This window comes from Thermoascus crustaceus (genome assembly GCF_041956765.1).
Source record: "Thermoascus crustaceus strain CBS 181.67 unplaced genomic scaffold VTN00scaffold_7, whole genome shotgun sequence".
Classification (NCBI taxonomy): Eukaryota; Fungi; Ascomycota; class Eurotiomycetes; order Eurotiales; family Thermoascaceae; genus Thermoascus; species Thermoascus crustaceus.
In genome coordinates this window covers 208,471-226,479 of record NW_027192533.1, presented here as the reverse complement: position 1 = coordinate 226,479, position 18,009 = coordinate 208,471, and the positions used below count along the sequence as shown (strand labels likewise).

The window sequence follows — 18,009 nt, the reverse complement described above, 5'->3', positions numbered from 1 at the left end:
GAATCCATGGATCTTTGCTCTGGTCGACGGACTGGGGCAAGCTGCGTAGCGGGAGTCTCGGCTCTCGCAACCGCCTTGAAGGAACTGTTATTATTAAACATCTAAGGCTGAAAGGATGTTGAGCAGGCTCCTGCCTTACAAAGCAAAATCGATAACCAAAATCCCCTCAAACTTGCTCACGATGGCCTCTGATTGGCAGAATCGTGGATCTAGAAACGTCAGTCCGTGACAGAGGACCTTGCGGGTTTCGAATCCCCCTCCATAAATGGGCTCTCTCTTTGAGAGGAAGGGGAAATCTCCCGTCTCTAGAAACCCCTCCTCGTTTACCCTCTTGACCTTCATACTATACTACAACGTTTACTTGCTATTCCTGACCCCGAGCCAAAAAGGACTCTTTCAAGATGGCCGCCCCGACGTACACTCTTCCTCCTCTCCCCTACGCGTACAATGTGAGTCTTCATTCTCTGTCCTGGTAGTTCTGTCTCAGTTTTGCCCCCCGTGGGGCCAGGGATGGTAGATATTATATCTGAAGAAGACATGCTAACTTAGCCTTGACAAAAGGCCTTGGAGCCAGTGATCTCCCAGCAGATCATGGAGCTTCACCACAAGAAGCACCACCAGACATACGTCAACAACCTGAACCAGGCGCTGTCCTCGCAGGCAAAGGCCCTTCAGGCCAATGATGTCCCTCAGTTGATCTCCATACAGCAGAAGATCAAGTTCAATGGCGGTGGACACATCAACCACTCCCTCTTCTGGAAGAACCTTACTCCTCCCGGCTCCGCTGAGTCCAACATCGACACGGCCCCGACGCTGAAGCAGGCCATCATCAACAGATGGGGTTCGGAGAAGAACTTCACCGACGCCTTCAACGCGGCCCTGCTTGGTATTCAGGGCAGCGGATGGGGCTGGCTAGTCAGCAACGGACCCAATGGCAAGCTTGACATCACTACCACCAAGGACCAGGACCCTGTCACCGCCCCGGATGTCCCCATCTTTGGTGTCGACATGTGGGAGCACGCCTACTACCTCCAGGTAAGCTGCAGGACAGCAGGAATTCCGAATTCTTGACCCTCAGCTAATATGAAATCCCCTACAGTACCAAAACGACAAGGGCAGTTACGTTAATGGAATCTGGAAGGTTATCAACTGGACTGTTGCGGAAAACAGATACAAGAACGGCGTGGAAGGTTCTGCCATTATGAAAGCAGCGATCTAAATATATATGTAATGACTCATACCGAGGTAGCGGGAATGATAATGCAATGAAGTAACCGATTCAAGAAACCCTTTGCGCCTGCCAACCATGTACCCTCTTGCAAACGTGTGTAAAACCAACCGTAGTCCTAGTAGCTGGAAGAGCGGAAAAGCGATGCGTGACGATGACCAACAATCAGTTGTATCCGACAATCCCCGTCCCGAGCGTGGTATTCCGAAATAGTAATGTGACTTGACGCCCGATAATCCCTCTCTCCGAGACACCGAGGTCGAGCTTTTCGGGAAGTTCAAACTCCATTGCTTTCGAACTGCCGGTGTCAAGCGCGAAGGAATGCAATGGCTGGGAAGGCGTCGTTGAGGTCAGGTCTCCATATCGCCTATGTTTTTTTTTAGTGGAAAGCTCTCTCCGTTCTTGATGAATATCTCGAGTCACGTATGTATATAGGACAGACAGGCTACTCACTCTATTCGCAGGTCAACCTGTCTACAGTTCTGAAAGGCATTAAGGGTGTTCGCATCGTCGAATTTGAAGGTTGCCCGTGTTCCTGCCGTCTTTCCCGCCGTCTCCGGGTTGTTGAAGAGCAGGGTGTAAGGACTGATCGCAGGCGGAGCTGAGGATGATGATGCTCCCTCTGCTGGCTTTGGCGGAAACATCACTGCGATTCTTCCACCAGCGCTGGGGCGTCCTTCACCACACATTGTCACGAATATAGGTATATACGAGAGGAGATCTGATAATAATAATAATGAATGGATAAAACGGCCACAGAGGATATGAAGATACAGGATGCAGGACGCGAGATAGAGAATAAGGATAACAAGGTGAGCTTTGCAACTATCACTTCTGTTTCTTTCGCGATAACGACGCGGATATCTGGATTTATAGACGTGTAGTACTACTCATATTATAATATTACGCCCCGGGGTCGCGGCCCCAAAGGTCCTCCCTGGAGGCCTTGAGCAGTATCGAGCAGAATTCCGTGCCTAGCAGCTTCCTCTGTGGAGTGTCAGGAAGTGAGCAGGGCCAGCTCCTGTCTCCCAAGGTTGCTCAAATCTGCGCATCGCGGTATCCACTCGAGCTGTTTTGTGGGTCGGAACCGGTTCAGCGGCATCGCGGTTGTTGGGGAGCAATAATTATGAGAAACTGTGACAGGAACAACATCATCTTCCTGAACAGGACCAGCCAGCCATCGACAGGAAAGGGGGCACATTGATGGATAGGTACTTCCGAAGGTTGTTAGGTAGGTAGATTGGGAATGGTGATAGGAGGACCTACGTGGCAGGCCTGGACCGCAGGCGAGTACCTTAGCAGCCGCCCCGTTGGATTGCTGATCTGCCATGCATTCATACCGCCTTCGTCCAGCTTACTATGATCGTTCAGCCCAGCTCTCCGTGATTTATGGAGTGCCTAAGACTGACAAAGACAGTTATTAATTTACCTTTCCATCTAAGAGACTGGATCTATTATGTATTGCTGGTGCATCGATAACATGATGTTGGATCTCGGCCGCGACGCTTGGCAATCTTTTCTCCTATCGTCTCCCGACCGAGCTACCTACCTAACCCCCTAATACTGACGGCTCGTTCTCCCTTTATTGAGAACTAAACAACCCAGATGCTTCAATCGCGATGTGGCTCCTTGGCCGGTGCATATATCAATTGACAGTCTTTGCTTACACCTTTCTCCAGAGTTTCTATTGAGTACCTAGTGTTCAGGAATTGCGTACCTCTTGAGCATACTACTACCTGCCTACTCCTCGCACCCCTATCCTCGTGTTATTCCGTCAACCTGTCTCTGGAATCCCCGTGCACAAGCAGAGCCTCAAAGCCAAGCGCTCTCCGCACCACCTGGATCATTCCAACATCTTGGCTTCTCCTGATTTGTCCCCAAAGCGTGATTGGAAAGGCCCAAGCTCAGAGGGCTGAGGCTGTACCGGATAATTTCTGGGGGAAACCAGCATCATCCTCAGCTCGGGTACTATAATATTCCCGGCGGGCTTCTATCCGGCTGGATACATATGCAGCCTCCTTGAAAAGGATGAAGTCTTGGTTGGCTGTGATTCAGTGGGATACGTTCACACCATTCGTATTGGCTAACACCCACACACACAGCTTTGTCAAGTGTTCATATTAACACTCGAAGTCATTGGCTGCGTCGCTTCCTATGACGAAGCAGCTGAACGCGACGGATGTCACTTGGCAATAAAACCAAAGATTCAATTCCAAAATTTGTAGAGATCTCTGCATGTACAAAGGAGCAGGTCCATGGAATACGCAGGAGGTGCTCTGCGAATAATGACCTCGTATTGGACATTCCCTTATACGACTCACCCCGGAGCTGATGCATCCTGATCGTACATTTGGAGAGAGCTCTTGCTGTAAGGCTGCCCATTGGTGGAGGCCTAGTCTATCCTTGTTCCCCCAATCCCCAGGGTTCGCGGGGGATCAGAGCGCGGGGCGGCAGATGCGGAGAGAGCTACATACCTAATGGCTGTTCATGCAGTCTCTGCATGTCTACGTTCCTAAGCTTTCCGGCATACAACATCCAGCAAAGACCAGCTATATGGATGAGGCTGAGGATCAGCTGTGTTCTGAAGTCACATTCCGCCTGGCTGTCCCGTCGCACTCTCCGTCACTTTCTGGGATTGTAAAGCCATGGTATCTGGCACGATATACTTAGCTACGTCGACCTTGAAGTACTAATGTACTGTGCAGCGCAATACTCGTTGCCGTGCCTTCTGTTTCTCCTGTAATAGACTGCCTGTCTAGTGATCTTGAACTCCGGCATCGGCATGGAAGTACCTAACGAAACTCGGACAGAGCTCCAGGTATTTCGCATGTCCTCAAAAAGCTTGATTTTAATCCTACGCTGACACTTTAAGCCCAATGTAACGCTCTCTAGGAGTTTCAAAGATCTCCTAAAGGATAATAAACTGGGAATGTGGGTTTGCTAGTTCTATTACGTTCTCGTCTCCCGTTTGCTGACTTGGCTGAAAGAGTTGACAATCCACTTTTGTACCGCGAGCCGGACGACTTGGAAGACGACGTCCGCAGATTCCACCACGCCCATAAGCTTTCGAGAGTCGTTGACCTCGATTTGCTCCTCCGGGGCGCTAGACTTGCGCAGGGCGAGTATCATCCAGGTGAACTAACTGCCGTTGAGAAAGACGCACTCGGAAAAGAGGAAAACCCTAGGCTCCGGGATCTAAGCAAGGGAGTTTGGGTTGTCCTCTTAACTTGCTGTCTCGGGGCAGTTGTGCAGTAAGCATCTCTCATCGCCGTTTTTTCGACAGTACTGACAAGATTATCTAGAGGGTGGTCGCAACAAAGCATAACTGGCCCAAACCTAGTGTGGCCGTACGAACTGTGCTGTCCTGATGGTCGCCAGGATGAAGGGTGCAAGTGTTCAGACTGGATTCAAGGGGCTGTCAATGGGATTATTTACTTCGCTGCTAGCCTGGTGTAGGTGCTATCCTTATTATTCTGTTGACTAGGGCTAATATTGCTCAACTACATAGTGGAGTCTGGCTCTCCGACCCATTAAATGAATATTTCAGTGGAAGGTGAGATCACGCCATTTAGACTACCGTCCATAGACAGAAGCAGCAAGTCTTTGATTATTGCTACTGAGACGAGCACCTACGACCTAAAATAAGATCCTTAACTGAGTCTACCGTTTACCCGAACCACGAGTTGCTGACCTACCTGATAACAGACGCGGCGCTCTCTTTCTGTCTGGCATCCTCAGTTTCGCATCATCAATCGGATCAGGTTATGCACCGACGTGGTCAGTGTTCTCAATATCTTTGTTCCTTTCAGTCTGGGGACTTACTCTGAAAGCAGGAAAGCTCTATTTGCTTGCCGGTTCGTTCAGGGTATTGGAATGGGTGCCAAGGCCGCTGTTGGTATGATGAACTTCCCGTGTTCTCTTGCATCTTCTTCACGAGCCAAATTGATATGTTTATTTAAAAGTGCCCATTCTGGAGTCCGAAGTGTCGCCTCCAAAAATGCGAGGTAGGAAGATAAGAGTTAACAAAGAGGCATGCATCTTAATAATATCATCACAGGTCGTCTTCTGATTTCGTGGCAATGTTTCACAGGTGACGCAGTAACCCCGTTTTAGCAGAGCTTATTGTGTCTAACCTGTCTTTAGCTTTTGGTATTTTGCTTGGCGCGTCAGCAAATCTTATTTTCAACTGGAAATGGCCCCTACAGGTTGGAAGCAGCTTCATTCCTACTGTGCCGTTTCTCTGCCTCGTTTTCGTCTGTTCAGAGTGAGTATCGCGACATGCTGTAGCCATATCGATTGTGTATAGCTTACTTTTATAAGGTCACCTCACTGGCTGATCAAACATAACGAATATTCGAAAGCCTATGAAGTTCTCCGTAACCTGCGAGACACACCACTACAAGCTGCTAGTCAGGCCTCCCTTTCATTTTATTGCAGCGCATCTGCTGATGACCTATTATAGGGGATCTCTATAACATACACGCTCAGATTCAGGTGGAAACGATTTTGTTTTCAAAAAGGCCCGATATCGAAGCGGAACTCCAAAACTGGGCCACCGATGTTTACCAGCAAGAGCTTAAGCAGACGAATTATGCAAGGCGTCTCTTACAGCTCTTCACTGTTGAAAGGAATCGAAGAGCTAGTTTAGCAGCGGGCATAGCCATGGCTTGTCAGTAAGTTTACGTAATTAACGGTGTTTGGACATGTACAGGTCTTCATCGAAAAGATCCAGCTCCGCTCAGATAGGTGACTGAGCATTATCATACAGACAGTTATGTGGCATCAACTTATTTGCCTTTCTCGCGACTTCGTTCTCCAGAGAGCTTCTCATGCCTCAAAAGTCTAGTTACGTCAATTTAATGCCTAGCGAACAACACCAACTCAACATCAATAGCCTGTTGGTAGCCTTCGCCTTTGCCGCTGCGAATACCATGTATGTTACTCTACCTATTCCCGGCCCACTATTAACACGACCTACAGATCCTCTCCCATAGCGTACCGGTTCATCGACAGTCCTGGCCGCCGCTTTTTGCTCTTGATGTCTCTGATTTTGATGATCCCGTTATTGATCGCCATGGCCCTCTCCGTTCGGATCGGCGATCACGACTCCCGATTGGCTGTAGTTACGGTATTTTTGATTCTCTACGGTGCCGCGTACTCTCCGGGTGGAGGAGTGAGAAACAATACCCGAAGCTTCTTGTTGATCAAGTGCTGATTGCTACAGGTTGTGCCGTTCCTGTATTCAAGCGAAGTAAGTACTAGTGATATGAAAATATATTTGCCAGGCTTGCATATTCCCACCCACCAGAAAGCGAACGCTGACCTGGAATGTCGGATAGGTCTTTCCGCTGGTCATCAGAGGTATTTCTCAGCTCTAGCAGGCGAGCCTTATTGATACTAAAACCATTTCCAGAAGTCGGAATGTCCTTTAGCGTCTCGATCAATTTCCTGCTGGCCGGAGTGCTGGCCACGACAGTCATCCCCGCTATCCACAACAGTTCCCATAACATAGAGAAAGTTCTCTACGTATTTGCGTAAGAGATTCGAGACTTCTTTTAACTGCGGTTCACTCACTCTTGCAGGGGACTCGATGCCGCGGCAGCACTTCTGGTTTGGCTCCTGCTACCGGGAACCCGTCAAATCACGACGCTGGAGGAGATGAACTATATCTTCGGGGTCCGGACGCGACGACATGTCCAATACCAGATCAACGAGGTAATGCCGTGGTTGTTTAGGGTGTTCATACCATGGCTGTTCAGACGCGCCTTGCACTGGTCCTCCCGGGAGGAAATGCCGAGATTGCCGTCGCTCTATATGTGGAACCGTAGGAGAAGGCAGCAGCCTAGATGAAACTTGCAGAGCTACCGTTCTGTTTGGTATACGAGCACTCTAGCAGTGGAACTGCACGGTATTTCAATGTTAGATTTGGACTCATGTGATTTAATATGCGTTCGGCTCTTCAGAACCAATCATTATCGACTGAGATGCCATATTAGTTGCAATTCAACTAAATGCTTTCGGGTTATTAGCAGCGGAAAGGATCGTCGAACAGGCACGTTTTGATCAAGAGATCGGTACATAATGGCAACGAAGAGAAATCATCATTATTTTATCAGACTGAATATAGTAGTGCGTCGATCCAATAGAAAAAAGATAATATTCTGTTTCAATCAGTCGAATGACTACTCATCTCAAAAAGTGCCCATTTGTCCTCATCAGGATCTCATCGTAGTACCCCTGGAACGCCAACCACCCCTTGGCGGGCGTCCCGACCTGCTCGTACGAGTACGCGGCCTCCTCGTCGCTGATGAGGATCTTCTTGTTCCCCGACCCGGCAGATGCCGCGTCAGCTAGGAGCTGCGCCATGCACGTCTTGTCAAGGCTCATGAACCAGAAGGCTGCTTCGTCGACGGATTGGCCGACCTTTTGATCGTGTTGTAACGTCAGTAGATGAAGCAAGCTAAAAGCGGATAAGAATAACATACAGTCAACAGCCCATGATTCTGCAGTATCACCGCCTTCCCGTTCCCCAAGGCGCGGGCGATCCGCTTCCCTTCCTCCCGGTCCAGGACCACACCCCCGAAATTGTCATAAACGGCGTGGCTCTTGTAGAAGCGCAGGGCGTCCTGCGTCATCATGTCGAGCGGCTTGCCAAAGACCGAGTAAGCCTTTCCGGCGGTGCTGTGCGCGTGGCATGCGGCGTGGACGTCGGGGCGGGCTTTGTGGATCTGCGAGGTACCTATGGTTTAGTATCGTCATTAAAGGAGAGAAGGAAAAGATGTACCTCTGAATGGATGGCAAACGCAGCAGCATTGATCGGCTCGTCACCGATGACGACCTCGCCGCCCTCGTTCACGAGGATGAGGTCCGATACGCAGATGGTTGCGAAGTGCTTGGAGAGGGGGTTCAGCCCTGTGAATCAAGTACCCTGTCAGTTCTGGCTACCACATCCACAAGGTATAATCAAGCAGGTAGATAAAATCCATCTCGCATCCTGCTACATGCAAACATACAAAAGTGATCCGTCAAGATCGGATCCCTGACAGAGATATGACCCGCGACGCCCTCGTCAAACCCCCGGTCCGCGAAGATGCGGAACGCAGCTGCCAGGTGCTGTTTTCTGTACAGCCGTTCCTCCTCCGGCGACGCGAACTTGGGGTACTCTCTGATCTTGAGCTTTTTGCCCGACACGGTCATGCCCAGGGCGCCGACGCTCTTGTTGCCGGCGGAGCCGTTGTCGACGACGGTAGCGGAGGGGGCCATGGTCAAGATTATTCTCTGGGTTTTCTGACTCTCTGGCTCTGGTGAAAGTTTAGAGAGTGGTTATCAGACAACAATAAAATAAAAGCGTGTTAGACAGAAACAAGGAAGCAGGCCCTGAATTGTTTCTTTATGGGACAACTCGCCGAGACCCCGCAGTTGGAAGCGATAAGAGCGAGACGCGAATGATCCCCGCATTTCGACATCATTATTTAGTCGTATCCTGTAGGATTAACTAGCAATCTGGACTATGGTCGGGAATTCGGCAGACTAGTCGCGTTCCTCTACGGATCGGGTAGTTTTAGTTGTGATATGGCTGGCCCACCTCGGATATGTTTCCGGTACGGATTTAAGACCGATTCAACCCGGACTGGTGGTAAAGAGGGAGTAACAAATAAAAGGATTGATTGGTTTGATTTGGAGATTGACACATAAATGCCTGATATCTCTACCCACTGGCCTGAGGTGTCTACAGGACTTCCAGTACCTACATGTGACCCAACCGTCACCCACCTCCCAGCGCCCTCACGTTTCTGGGCTATATTTTACTCTCGCCCTTCACCAGACAACAAGAGCCCGGGGATGGCCTAGGGGTTATAAGATCCACTGGGCTGGGTGACCTTGCCCCTCCCCTCTCCCTTCTTGGTCACTCAATACCCCGGGTTCGATTCTAGTCTCATGCTCGAGGTGCAACGGGTGAGATATTTATTCCTACCTGCTAATATCCGATGAGGGTTGCTGGCTTGAGGAAAAGAAAAAGGAAAGTCCCTGCCCGCCAAAAGCATAGGTGGGGAATTTTCTTTTTGTATAGCCTCCCTGACAATATTATATTTCTTTGAGGCGGGTTGAGTTCCTCGATATTTTTGCGGTTGGTTTACCCATGGGGTGATAGCGGTTAGTTTTGTAGGGAAAGCTAGGTCACGGTCGTACTCACCTCGTCCTTGGAGGTGCCTTGGTTCTGGGTCGCGTACATTATGCAGCTTTTTTTGTTATTAATGTGATTGCCGTCCTCGTCTGGCAATTTTGATCAACCTTAGACTATAGATATGTCCCGCTATTTAACTCCAGATACTTATCACGCTTGGATGTGATCTTAACTCTAGGTACATTTACGACAGCGGATATCGACAGGTCGAGGAGGACAAGCGGGAGTGGTCTGTGTTTGCGGAATGTTGCTTTGGTATCCAAATCGAGATGCTTGAAGAACGACCGTTGTAAACAACCATGTCCCTTGTACTGGATCAGCTATATATTTCTGAGCCCGGATGCTCCGCTCCACTTTCACCACGTGACAACGGAGACTGCTAGGATCTTGAACTTTCCATTGAGAATTATTGGTCTCCTACTTGACCGAACATAATGAAATTGCAATGCCGTCCGCCAAAGCGAGAGCTTTAGGTTGTTTTATTGGAAAACAGGAGTCATGAAGTCGCGTGATTGGTCGCATACCGGGCCGATCTCCAACTTCGACCGCTGCAGCTGAAGGACAGTCGCGGCTCAGTCGAGTAGTTCGATTGATCGAAAAAGACGGACGGGACCGCAGATCTCCAGTTTGTAGGGTCAACACCGTTGGCAGTGCCATATTTTCCTTCCGAGGATTAAGCCCTACATACTAATGCAAGGTCATGTCAGCGCCGGCGCATGCTTACTTAGATTTGTTTTGCTCTTCAGCTGCGCCCGGCTGAGCCAATAGCTGGCTCCGATGCTATCTACTAGAAAGTACTGAGGCTACCAGGGCTAGGTAGGCTTCCCACCCAGATTTAAAATGGGGAGGGGAGCCTCGTTATTAGTATCAGACAGACCCATTGACCCCTCAACTGGGAGTTTCCTTCAGCATTATATCTCTTTTCTCCAGTTCGGCGTAAAGATTTTGAGGACTCTGGAAACCAGCTAGTTAGGTACATACAACATGTTCGTTACGCAAGGGCTAGATCAAGAAGAACTACTGATCCATTCGCTTTCAAGATACCTAAAGAATCCAAGATTCCCTGGGAGGAGACGAGGTCTTTATAGACTAGGATACTATCATAAGAAAAGCGCGCCTTCCGGACCTGAGCGATTCCTTTAGAGAATGGCAGCAAAGAGTTCCGATTCGGTTGACTTCATTGTCGTTGGGGGTCGGTCAAATCTACTCCTCCGTGTCCCTCCACACCAAAAACAAAACTCTTATTGAGAACAATTTCTGACTACAAAACTCCCACAGCTGGCACCGCCGGGTGTCTCCTCGCCTACCGCCTCGCGCAAGCACTCAAGACGCCATCCGTCCTGCTGCTCGAAGCCGGTCCAGATAACTCCGCCGGCACCTTGCGTATTCCGCAGGAACGGTACACTGCAGTCGCCACGAATGGCATCAACTACGGCTATGAATCGACCCCGCAGGAGGCCGTTGACGGGAGAGTCATCCCGTATCCCCGGGGAAAAGGCCTGGGAGGGAGCAGCAACATCAATTTCATGGCGTACATCGAAAGCCCTAGAGTGGATTACAATCGGTGGGCGGAGCTCGTTGGTGATGAGGCCTTTGGGTGGAAACAGACGAAGGAGAGGTTCAAGAGGGTGAGCCCTTCTGTTTATTTCTGCAAGACTTTCTTCTTTTCGTCCGCTGATGGCGTCATGTCTGCAGATCGAAAACTTGCACGACGAGACAGCACCAGAGTGGAAGAAATACGTCGACTGGAAACCGGAGAACCATGGACATGGCGGGTACGTACAGGATCCTTAATATATATGTCCCAGGTTTTATATTGTTCTGATCATGAAGCTGCATAGACCAATTGATGTCTCCCACCCTAAGCAGCGGGAGAAAGATGTATGGCACGTCATGGAAGCGGCAGAGGAAGCAGGTGTAAGCTTTTCTCCCATATCTCGGATGTCAGCGCTAGATTCTAATAAGGAGACAACTTATTAGTATCCCATAAACAAGGATTACAATTCCGGCTGTATAATGGGATTTAGCGTGGCAGGAAATTCCAGCGACAACAGTTTCCGGACGACTAGTGCCTCTGGAACTCTAACCAGGAAGCCTGATAATCTGGAAGTTCGCGTCAACGCGCCGGTAACGCGAGTGCTGTTTGATAAAGACAAGACTGCCATCGGGGTGCAGCTCGCTGATGGTAGTGACGGTAAGAACCGTACTACTACTACTACTATAACACTACTGCTGCTCTGCTTAATTCGGAATTGTTCTCTGCAGCTCCTGTGCTTTCGCTTCTTCCTAACTAACTGTCTATCAAACAGTCCGCGCGAGCAAGGAGATCCTGCTCTGCGGTGGCTCCATCGACACCCCCAAGCTCCTGCTCCTCTCAGGCATCGGACCCGCCCAGGAGCTTGCCCCCCTCGGCATCAACACCGTCCACGACCTCCCCGGGGTAGGAAAAGAACTTAAAGACCACTATGGCACCTACGTCCTCAGTCAAATGGACGGAGAGCTCTCGGACAGGGCGCAGTTCGAGAAGAGCACTGCCGACAAGAGACCTCCTCGCGACGACTGGCTCGAGGACACGACCGAGTATTATACAGGGCACTACAATTCCTTGGCGTGGGGCTTCCTCAGAGACGAGGAAATCTTGAAGACCAAGGAATTTGCGGCCCTGGATTCTTCTCAGCAGGAATTCCTGCGGAAGCCGGAAGTGCCATTGTATGAATTGGCTCTGGTATGATCCTTTTTACCTATTTTACATCCCTCACGTCAGCAGCTAACGTTGTACAATAACCCAAACAGGGGGCCCCCTGCATCTTTCCAGACCTAAAATTCGACCAAGGCACTACAGTGCCTGCTTTCTTTCGTCTTTGTCATGAACTCCCAATCCTCCGGCTCCGTCACCCTGCGCTCATCCGACCCGCGCGATGCACCCTTGATCCATCTCGGGTACTGCGAGCACCCGTATGACCGGATGGTGTTGGTCCGGGCCGTGCGGGAGGCGATGAAGTTCTCCACGACGTCCAAGCTGGGGCGGATGTGGCAGAAGTACGTCTCAGCGCCCAAGTCGGATAGGGAAGAGGATATTCTTGTAAGTTTTTGTTTGAAGTCAAACTCAATCTTGTCTGGGCAAGATTGGTGATGATTGTCAAAAAAACATCTAATTCTATATAGGCCCACATCCGCCAGACCTGCATGCCAGTCTTTCACGCTTCAGGCAGTGTCGTGATGGGACGACCCGACGATGCAGCAGCGTGCGTCGACACCGATTTCCGCGTTTACGGGACGAAACGGCTCCGTGTTGCGGATCTGTCTGTGTGTCCGCTAATGTTGAAGTAAGTACGCAGCCAAATCTGCTGCTCATTTGGGATTGGAACCTTCTTCTGTCAGGAACTTAACTAATATAATTGTTATGAAGTGGCCATACCCAAGCAGGGGCGTACCAGATCGGAGAGACGGCAGCAGAGAAGATAATCGCGGAGTATAATCTGGAACAGCACCGGAAGGCAGATAGCTCAATGATGGTCAAGTCACGCATTTAGAGTGCTAGATCTATTTCCTTTTCCCAGTTTCTTATGACGTGAATGATTTATCCGTTATGAAGATTCCACTCGAGAGTGACTGCAGGAAGCACGGCTAGCTAAGTCCGCTCAAAGCAGCTAATTACTACCTAAACAACAAGCCCTTTTACCTGCCTAAAATCCTTCACCTTGATATCTCTCCAGACGACAACAGACACAACAGCAATAGCCAGGACCGCTGCAGACGCAATGAGCATATCACGCTGCGCGTCCCCATACGCACGACTGATAGCATCCCGGGTCGGAGACCCAACCGGAAACGACGACTGCACGGTCAGATCGCCGTAGATCTCCATCAACCTCGGCTGCGCCTCCGCGGGGAGGTACCTCTTCAGTGCCTTTGGGAACACACCTGTCCAGATAGCGGCCGCGATGGTAGATCCGATGGCACCGCCAACGTTGCTGAACATAGCCTCGACGGCAAGCACGACGGCCACGAACTGATGCGACGCCGCCGCCATGGCCGCCATCTGCTCGCAGATGACGAGCGTCCCGCCCGCGAAGGCGATGAAGATCTGGCACATGATGATGTACCCGATGTTGACGTCCGGCTGGCGGAAGTGAATCATGAGCGCGACGCCCAAGATCGTCAAAGGCACCCCGAAGTATAGGGCCAGCCACTTGAAGCGGCCCGTGAAGCGGATGATGATGCCCACGACGATGGCCCAGAAGCAGGACCCGATGCTGTAGATGTTGGTGATGTAGTTGGCGTGAGCGATCGATTCGTTGTTGACCACCACGAGGAACGAGTAGAAGTAGCTGTCCCAGATGTAGAAGCTGACGAAGAGCGTCCCCGCAAGGATGTACGCGCCCAGCACGGTGCGGTCCGTGAGTAAGGACCATGGGATGAAGGTCTTGGGCGCGAGGTATTTCTCGTACAGGCCAAATGCGATGAGAAGGAGGCCGCCGAAGACGATCATGCAGATGACCAGAGCGGAGCGCCAGCCGTCGGCTTGGTAGGAGTACAGGCTGAAGGGGAGGAGGAATAATGCCAGACCGCCAGCGATGAGGATCAGACCCAGAAGATCGAATTCGATGGCGTAGTGTTTGATCGATTGGATCCAGGTCTTGTTGCTGTCCCGTGCTGGCATTAGCCCTGCCATCTTGGCCTTGTGGTAATTCCAGATGAAAAGAACCAGCACCGGCGTACAGACCACCGGCGTGACGATGGCAAAAGTGCCAAACCCCCAGCGGAAACCCGCTCCAGAGAGGAAACTAGCTGCTGCAGGGCCACCAATCCAGGTGGTCGCGATGTAAGGGGATGAAGCAAAGGCGAACATCAAGCTGCGGTTCTTGAGGGTGGACGTATCAGCGATGAAGATGTTCAGGGAGTAACTGATCCCATTCTGCCCGATCCAGTAGAAGACCTGTGCGGCGCAGTAGGTCTTGACGTTGTTGCATCCGGCCATCATGATCAGCCCCACGGTCAGGAAGACCATCATGACAGCCAGACCGTGGGGGCGTCCCCAGATATCGAGAATCTTGGCCAGAGGCAGCTTGGTGAGACCTCCAATGAGGTTTGACATGATGCCCGTCGCGGCCGTCAGGGAGTGTTGTTTGAAAGAGCTGGTGACGTAGGGGGTCAGGACGTTGGTGATCTGCTGCTGCATCGAGTCGACAAAGTAGATGAGGAAGATCCTAAAAGATAGATTATAATCAGACCATAATGCCAGCGAGAATTCCAGAATGTTGACTGACAGGATATACGCCAGGATCAAGTGCCATCTGGTCCAGACGGACGTCGTCGCCTCGATCTTCTGCACGCCAATCTGGACATCTTCAGAGACCTGGTCGTCGCTGGCCGTCTGCGTAGCACCAGTCTCTTTGCTTTTACGAGAATCCAAGCGCGGCTGCGCGGCCTCCGCATCGTCCTCACGAGACTCCTGTGCCACAGGCGCTGCGGTGGTTCTGAGCCTTGGTAGGAACGGCATGATTGATCGAGGACGAACAGATGAGCAAAAGCTCTCGTGTAGGGCAGGCCGTGGTTGAAAGGGACGAGTACGGAGGAAGCTCAACGGAGTGTGCCCAAGCCAGGGGACTGAGCGAATTTATTCTCATTCGAGACAGCCGTCCATGGGAACGATGAACTGCCGGAGACCTCGACAGACGAAGACTTCAACACCTGGCGTGGTCTAGACCAGACCAAGGTAGGATGTCAGGACCATAAGGTCGAACAATCTGACAGCAGCCCGATCATCGGCCACGAATTGGCCCGTCTACACACTTGGAATTGTTTCTCCATGGCTTTTTACGATCCAAGCAAAACGAACACTAAGTGAAGAGAGAACCGTGGGCGAGATCTGATAACGAGGTTGAGACCTGCTATCTTATCTGATGGCTCGCTTCTTCCTTAGTCAACGTTGCTAAATAACGACTCCCAAAGCTACCTGACTTTCTTGGTAAAAAGAAAGGAAACGTCAACAGATGTCCCTCAAGTCAATTGGCTCCATTCCGCTGGTGTCACATCGATTTCTCCTTGGTGGCGCCGCCTAGGCTGGAGAGAGCAGTCTGCGCCGGCGACCGTGCAGGCGGGAACGCACATATCTGTAGAAGTTCACACCGTTAGAGCCCTAAGTATGCTATCTGATCCTCGGAGAGATATCTGTCGTAGCTTGTTTCAGAATTGGTATTTCAGTAATTTATGGCGTCGGATAGGGTTCAGCTTATATACTCTGTAATACTAACTGTATTTGGTAGTTATTACCGATATTTACTTAGAGAAATACCAAAATTACCGTTGTACTATCTCAGGACCTTGAGGCCTGCGCAACAAATGTTTGGAATCAGATCTTAAGAGAGATTATCACCGCTAACCAGCGACCCGGTGAGCCAAATGGTTAAAGTTTAAACAACTTCAATTGTTGTATCGTACCGGGCAGGTGTGTGCAGTACAGTACTTACAAACCCATGTGACTTTGAAGGCTGAAGCTCAGACACCCACCATCAGCGTGGGTGGAAGCAAGACGGTATATTCTACAGTATCTTCCTGAGAGCCATAGACCATCGTCATCTTACCAACTGCTTAAGTCTCTCGTCCTTGTTGAGATGCTACACGGAACATCCACACTCTACAGCACCCCTGTCTTGCTCTGTGGGGCTTCCCCGGGCCTCGGTAGCTCGGCAGGAACAGCGAGCGATATTGTTCAACATCACTACTATCTCCTCTATCATCATGCTCGTATCCTCTACCTTGTGGGTTTGACGATTTACGCTTATCAATATCTGTTAATTCATTTCACAAAACAAAAGGTGAGTATGTCCCTAATGTTTCTTGCATTGCTTGAATCCCATCTGGGAAGATTTCATGCGGAGACAAGTCCGTCCTGAACAGCTGTCGTACTCTATTGTATATTGTACTACAGCACCCCCATTTGTTACTATCAATGCTTCACGTTTGTGTACGATTCAATACCCAAATACTCTTTCGTTTGAATACTATTTTATCATATCTTCTTGGTTGCATCTATTTGCACATATATATCCCTTCGGATGATATAATCAATCAATTAATCAGCCATCCCCTCCACATTCTTCACAGCCTCGGCTATGCCTATTTCCTCTTTTGACATCGGACACATGTTCCGATCTATATAATACATGATATGGAAGACTGAATCGATAATACTGACACCTCTCTCTCAGAATCAAGTCTACCCAGAAAGAAGTTATCGGATTCGATAACTGAGATTGGATCAGAAGCAAAAAGGAAATTGTAAAATGTCCGCCGAAGAACAGGTCCAGCTCGAGGACTTTGGTTCCATCTTCTCCCTCGAGGGCAAGGTTGCCGTCGTCACCGGTGGATCGAGAGGGTTGGGTCTGCATGCTGCGAGTGGGTATGTTGTAATTTGAAATTACCTGTCTCTTCTTCGATTGTCTTTTTTTTTGATCTTTGAGGAACATATCCGATGACAAGAGGATAATTGCTTTGTTACAAAGCCCATCCTATGTCACTTTGTCTCTCCCCCCCCCAAATAGTATTTAGACATGCAAAGATCCAGGTACAGATGATCTAACAAAAAAAAACCAACTGCAGCCTCCTCCAAGCCGGCTGCTCCAAAGTCTACATCACCTCCCGCAAGGCCCAAGCCTGCGACGAGGCCGTCGCGGCCCTCAACGCCCTCCCCAACAAGCGTCCAGGCGCAGTCGCCATCTCCGTGCCCGCGGACAACTCGCGGATGGACGAGTTGGACCGGCTCGTGGCCGAGGTGCGCAGGACGACGGACCGCGTCGACATCCTGTTCGCCAACGCGGGTGCCACCTGGGGGGAGAAGTTCGACACGCACCCGGAGTCGGCGTTCGCCAAGGTCATGGATCTGAATGTGAAGGGGGTGTTTTATTTGGTGCAGAAGTGAGACACCCCCCCCCCCCCCCCCCTTTCCCTTTTGTAGCTTATCATCAGGTACATGTACATGTACACGGTAGATAAAGAACTGTTACTAACAGCTGACATGAAAAAAAAAACAGATTCACCCCCCTCCTCACCTCCCACGCAACGCGGGACTCCCCCTCCCGCATCATCATCACCGGTTCCGTAGCGGGCATCGGAATCGGCGCCCTGGGCGAGAACGCCACCTTCAGCTACTCCGCCTCCAAAGCGGCCGTCATCCACCTGGCCAAAAACCTGGCCGTCGAGTTAGGGCCCCGACACATCCTCACCAACGCCATCGCGCCCGGGTTCTACCCGTCCAGGATGGCCAGCGGGTTGATCGAGAAGCGCGGGGGCATCAAGGCGCTGGAGGAGTTCTCGCCGAATCTGAGGTTGGGGAGGCCCGAAGATATCGCGGGGTTGGTGGTGTTTTTGGCGAGTCGGGCGAGTGGGCATATTAATGGGGCGGTGATCGTGTCGGATGGGGGCGCGGTGTTGAAGGGGAGGTTGTAGGCTGCTGGCCAGAGTCATATATATGTGCGTCGTGAGTATTGATTGGGGTTTTAAGAGGTATGAATTGGTTAATATAGGTCGATCAGGGCAGAGCGCTTGATCTATATACCTAATGTAGTACAGTTTCGAAGTATATATATATCCA

The 18,009-nt window shown here is 50.6% G+C and overlaps 8 protein-coding genes across 8 annotated transcripts; 5 read left to right on the top strand and 3 right to left on the bottom strand.

The window, feature by feature from the left end:
- Positions 1–401: 401 nt before the first annotated feature.
- Positions 402–1,219, top strand: VTN00DRAFT_9128 (uncharacterized protein; the record flags this gene model as incomplete). Its single annotated transcript, XM_069436054.1, has 3 exons — positions 402–449; positions 562–1,035; positions 1,100–1,219. The coding sequence occupies 3 exons, from the start codon at positions 402–404 to the stop codon at positions 1,217–1,219; spliced, it is 642 nt and encodes a 213-aa protein (XP_069284713.1).
- A 174-nt stretch (positions 1,220–1,393) lies between these two features.
- VTN00DRAFT_9127 (uncharacterized protein) lies at positions 1,394–1,917 on the bottom strand (the record flags this gene model as incomplete). The annotated part of the gene is made up of 2 exons (XM_069436053.1): positions 1,394–1,595; positions 1,682–1,917. The coding sequence occupies 2 exons, from the start codon at positions 1,915–1,917 to the stop codon at positions 1,394–1,396; spliced, it is 438 nt and encodes a 145-aa protein (XP_069284712.1).
- Positions 1,918–4,010: 2,093 nt separating this feature from the next.
- VTN00DRAFT_9126 (uncharacterized protein) lies at positions 4,011–7,056 on the top strand (the record flags this gene model as incomplete). The annotated part of the gene is made up of 19 exons (XM_069436052.1): positions 4,011–4,046; positions 4,101–4,159; positions 4,216–4,479; positions 4,531–4,680; positions 4,737–4,781; positions 4,934–5,005; positions 5,062–5,123; positions 5,191–5,232; positions 5,286–5,318; positions 5,372–5,492; positions 5,549–5,637; positions 5,691–5,901; positions 5,997–6,161; positions 6,209–6,401; positions 6,453–6,479; positions 6,568–6,589; positions 6,642–6,762; positions 6,811–6,943; positions 6,988–7,056. The coding sequence occupies 19 exons, from the start codon at positions 4,011–4,013 to the stop codon at positions 7,054–7,056; spliced, it is 1,914 nt and encodes a 637-aa protein (XP_069284711.1).
- A 358-nt stretch (positions 7,057–7,414) lies between these two features.
- On the bottom strand, positions 7,415–8,491 carry VTN00DRAFT_9125 (uncharacterized protein; the record flags this gene model as incomplete). Its single annotated transcript, XM_069436051.1, has 4 exons — positions 7,415–7,651; positions 7,714–7,956; positions 8,013–8,140; positions 8,242–8,491. The coding sequence occupies 4 exons, from the start codon at positions 8,489–8,491 to the stop codon at positions 7,415–7,417; spliced, it is 858 nt and encodes a 285-aa protein (XP_069284710.1).
- A 2,068-nt stretch (positions 8,492–10,559) lies between these two features.
- VTN00DRAFT_9124 (uncharacterized protein) lies at positions 10,560–12,946 on the top strand (the record flags this gene model as incomplete). Its single annotated transcript, XM_069436050.1, has 9 exons — positions 10,560–10,605; positions 10,692–11,041; positions 11,109–11,188; positions 11,255–11,330; positions 11,394–11,607; positions 11,723–12,138; positions 12,247–12,495; positions 12,579–12,739; positions 12,823–12,946. The coding sequence occupies 9 exons, from the start codon at positions 10,560–10,562 to the stop codon at positions 12,944–12,946; spliced, it is 1,716 nt and encodes a 571-aa protein (XP_069284709.1).
- Positions 12,947–13,074: 128 nt separating this feature from the next.
- VTN00DRAFT_9123 (uncharacterized protein) lies at positions 13,075–14,916 on the bottom strand (the record flags this gene model as incomplete). Its single annotated transcript, XM_069436049.1, has 1 exon — positions 13,075–14,916. The coding sequence occupies one exon, from the start codon at positions 14,914–14,916 to the stop codon at positions 13,075–13,077; it is 1,842 nt and encodes a 613-aa protein (XP_069284708.1).
- A 1,114-nt stretch (positions 14,917–16,030) lies between these two features.
- VTN00DRAFT_9122 (uncharacterized protein) lies at positions 16,031–16,666 on the top strand (the record flags this gene model as incomplete). Its single annotated transcript, XM_069436048.1, has 2 exons — positions 16,031–16,234; positions 16,628–16,666. The coding sequence occupies 2 exons, from the start codon at positions 16,031–16,033 to the stop codon at positions 16,664–16,666; spliced, it is 243 nt and encodes an 80-aa protein (XP_069284707.1).
- Positions 16,667–16,702: 36 nt separating this feature from the next.
- On the top strand, positions 16,703–17,864 carry VTN00DRAFT_9121 (uncharacterized protein; the record flags this gene model as incomplete). The annotated part of the gene is made up of 3 exons (XM_069436047.1): positions 16,703–16,818; positions 17,019–17,333; positions 17,450–17,864. 3 exons carry the CDS (start codon positions 16,703–16,705, stop codon positions 17,862–17,864), a joined length of 846 nt encoding a protein of 281 aa, XP_069284706.1.
- Between the last annotated feature and the right edge of the window lie 145 nt (positions 17,865–18,009).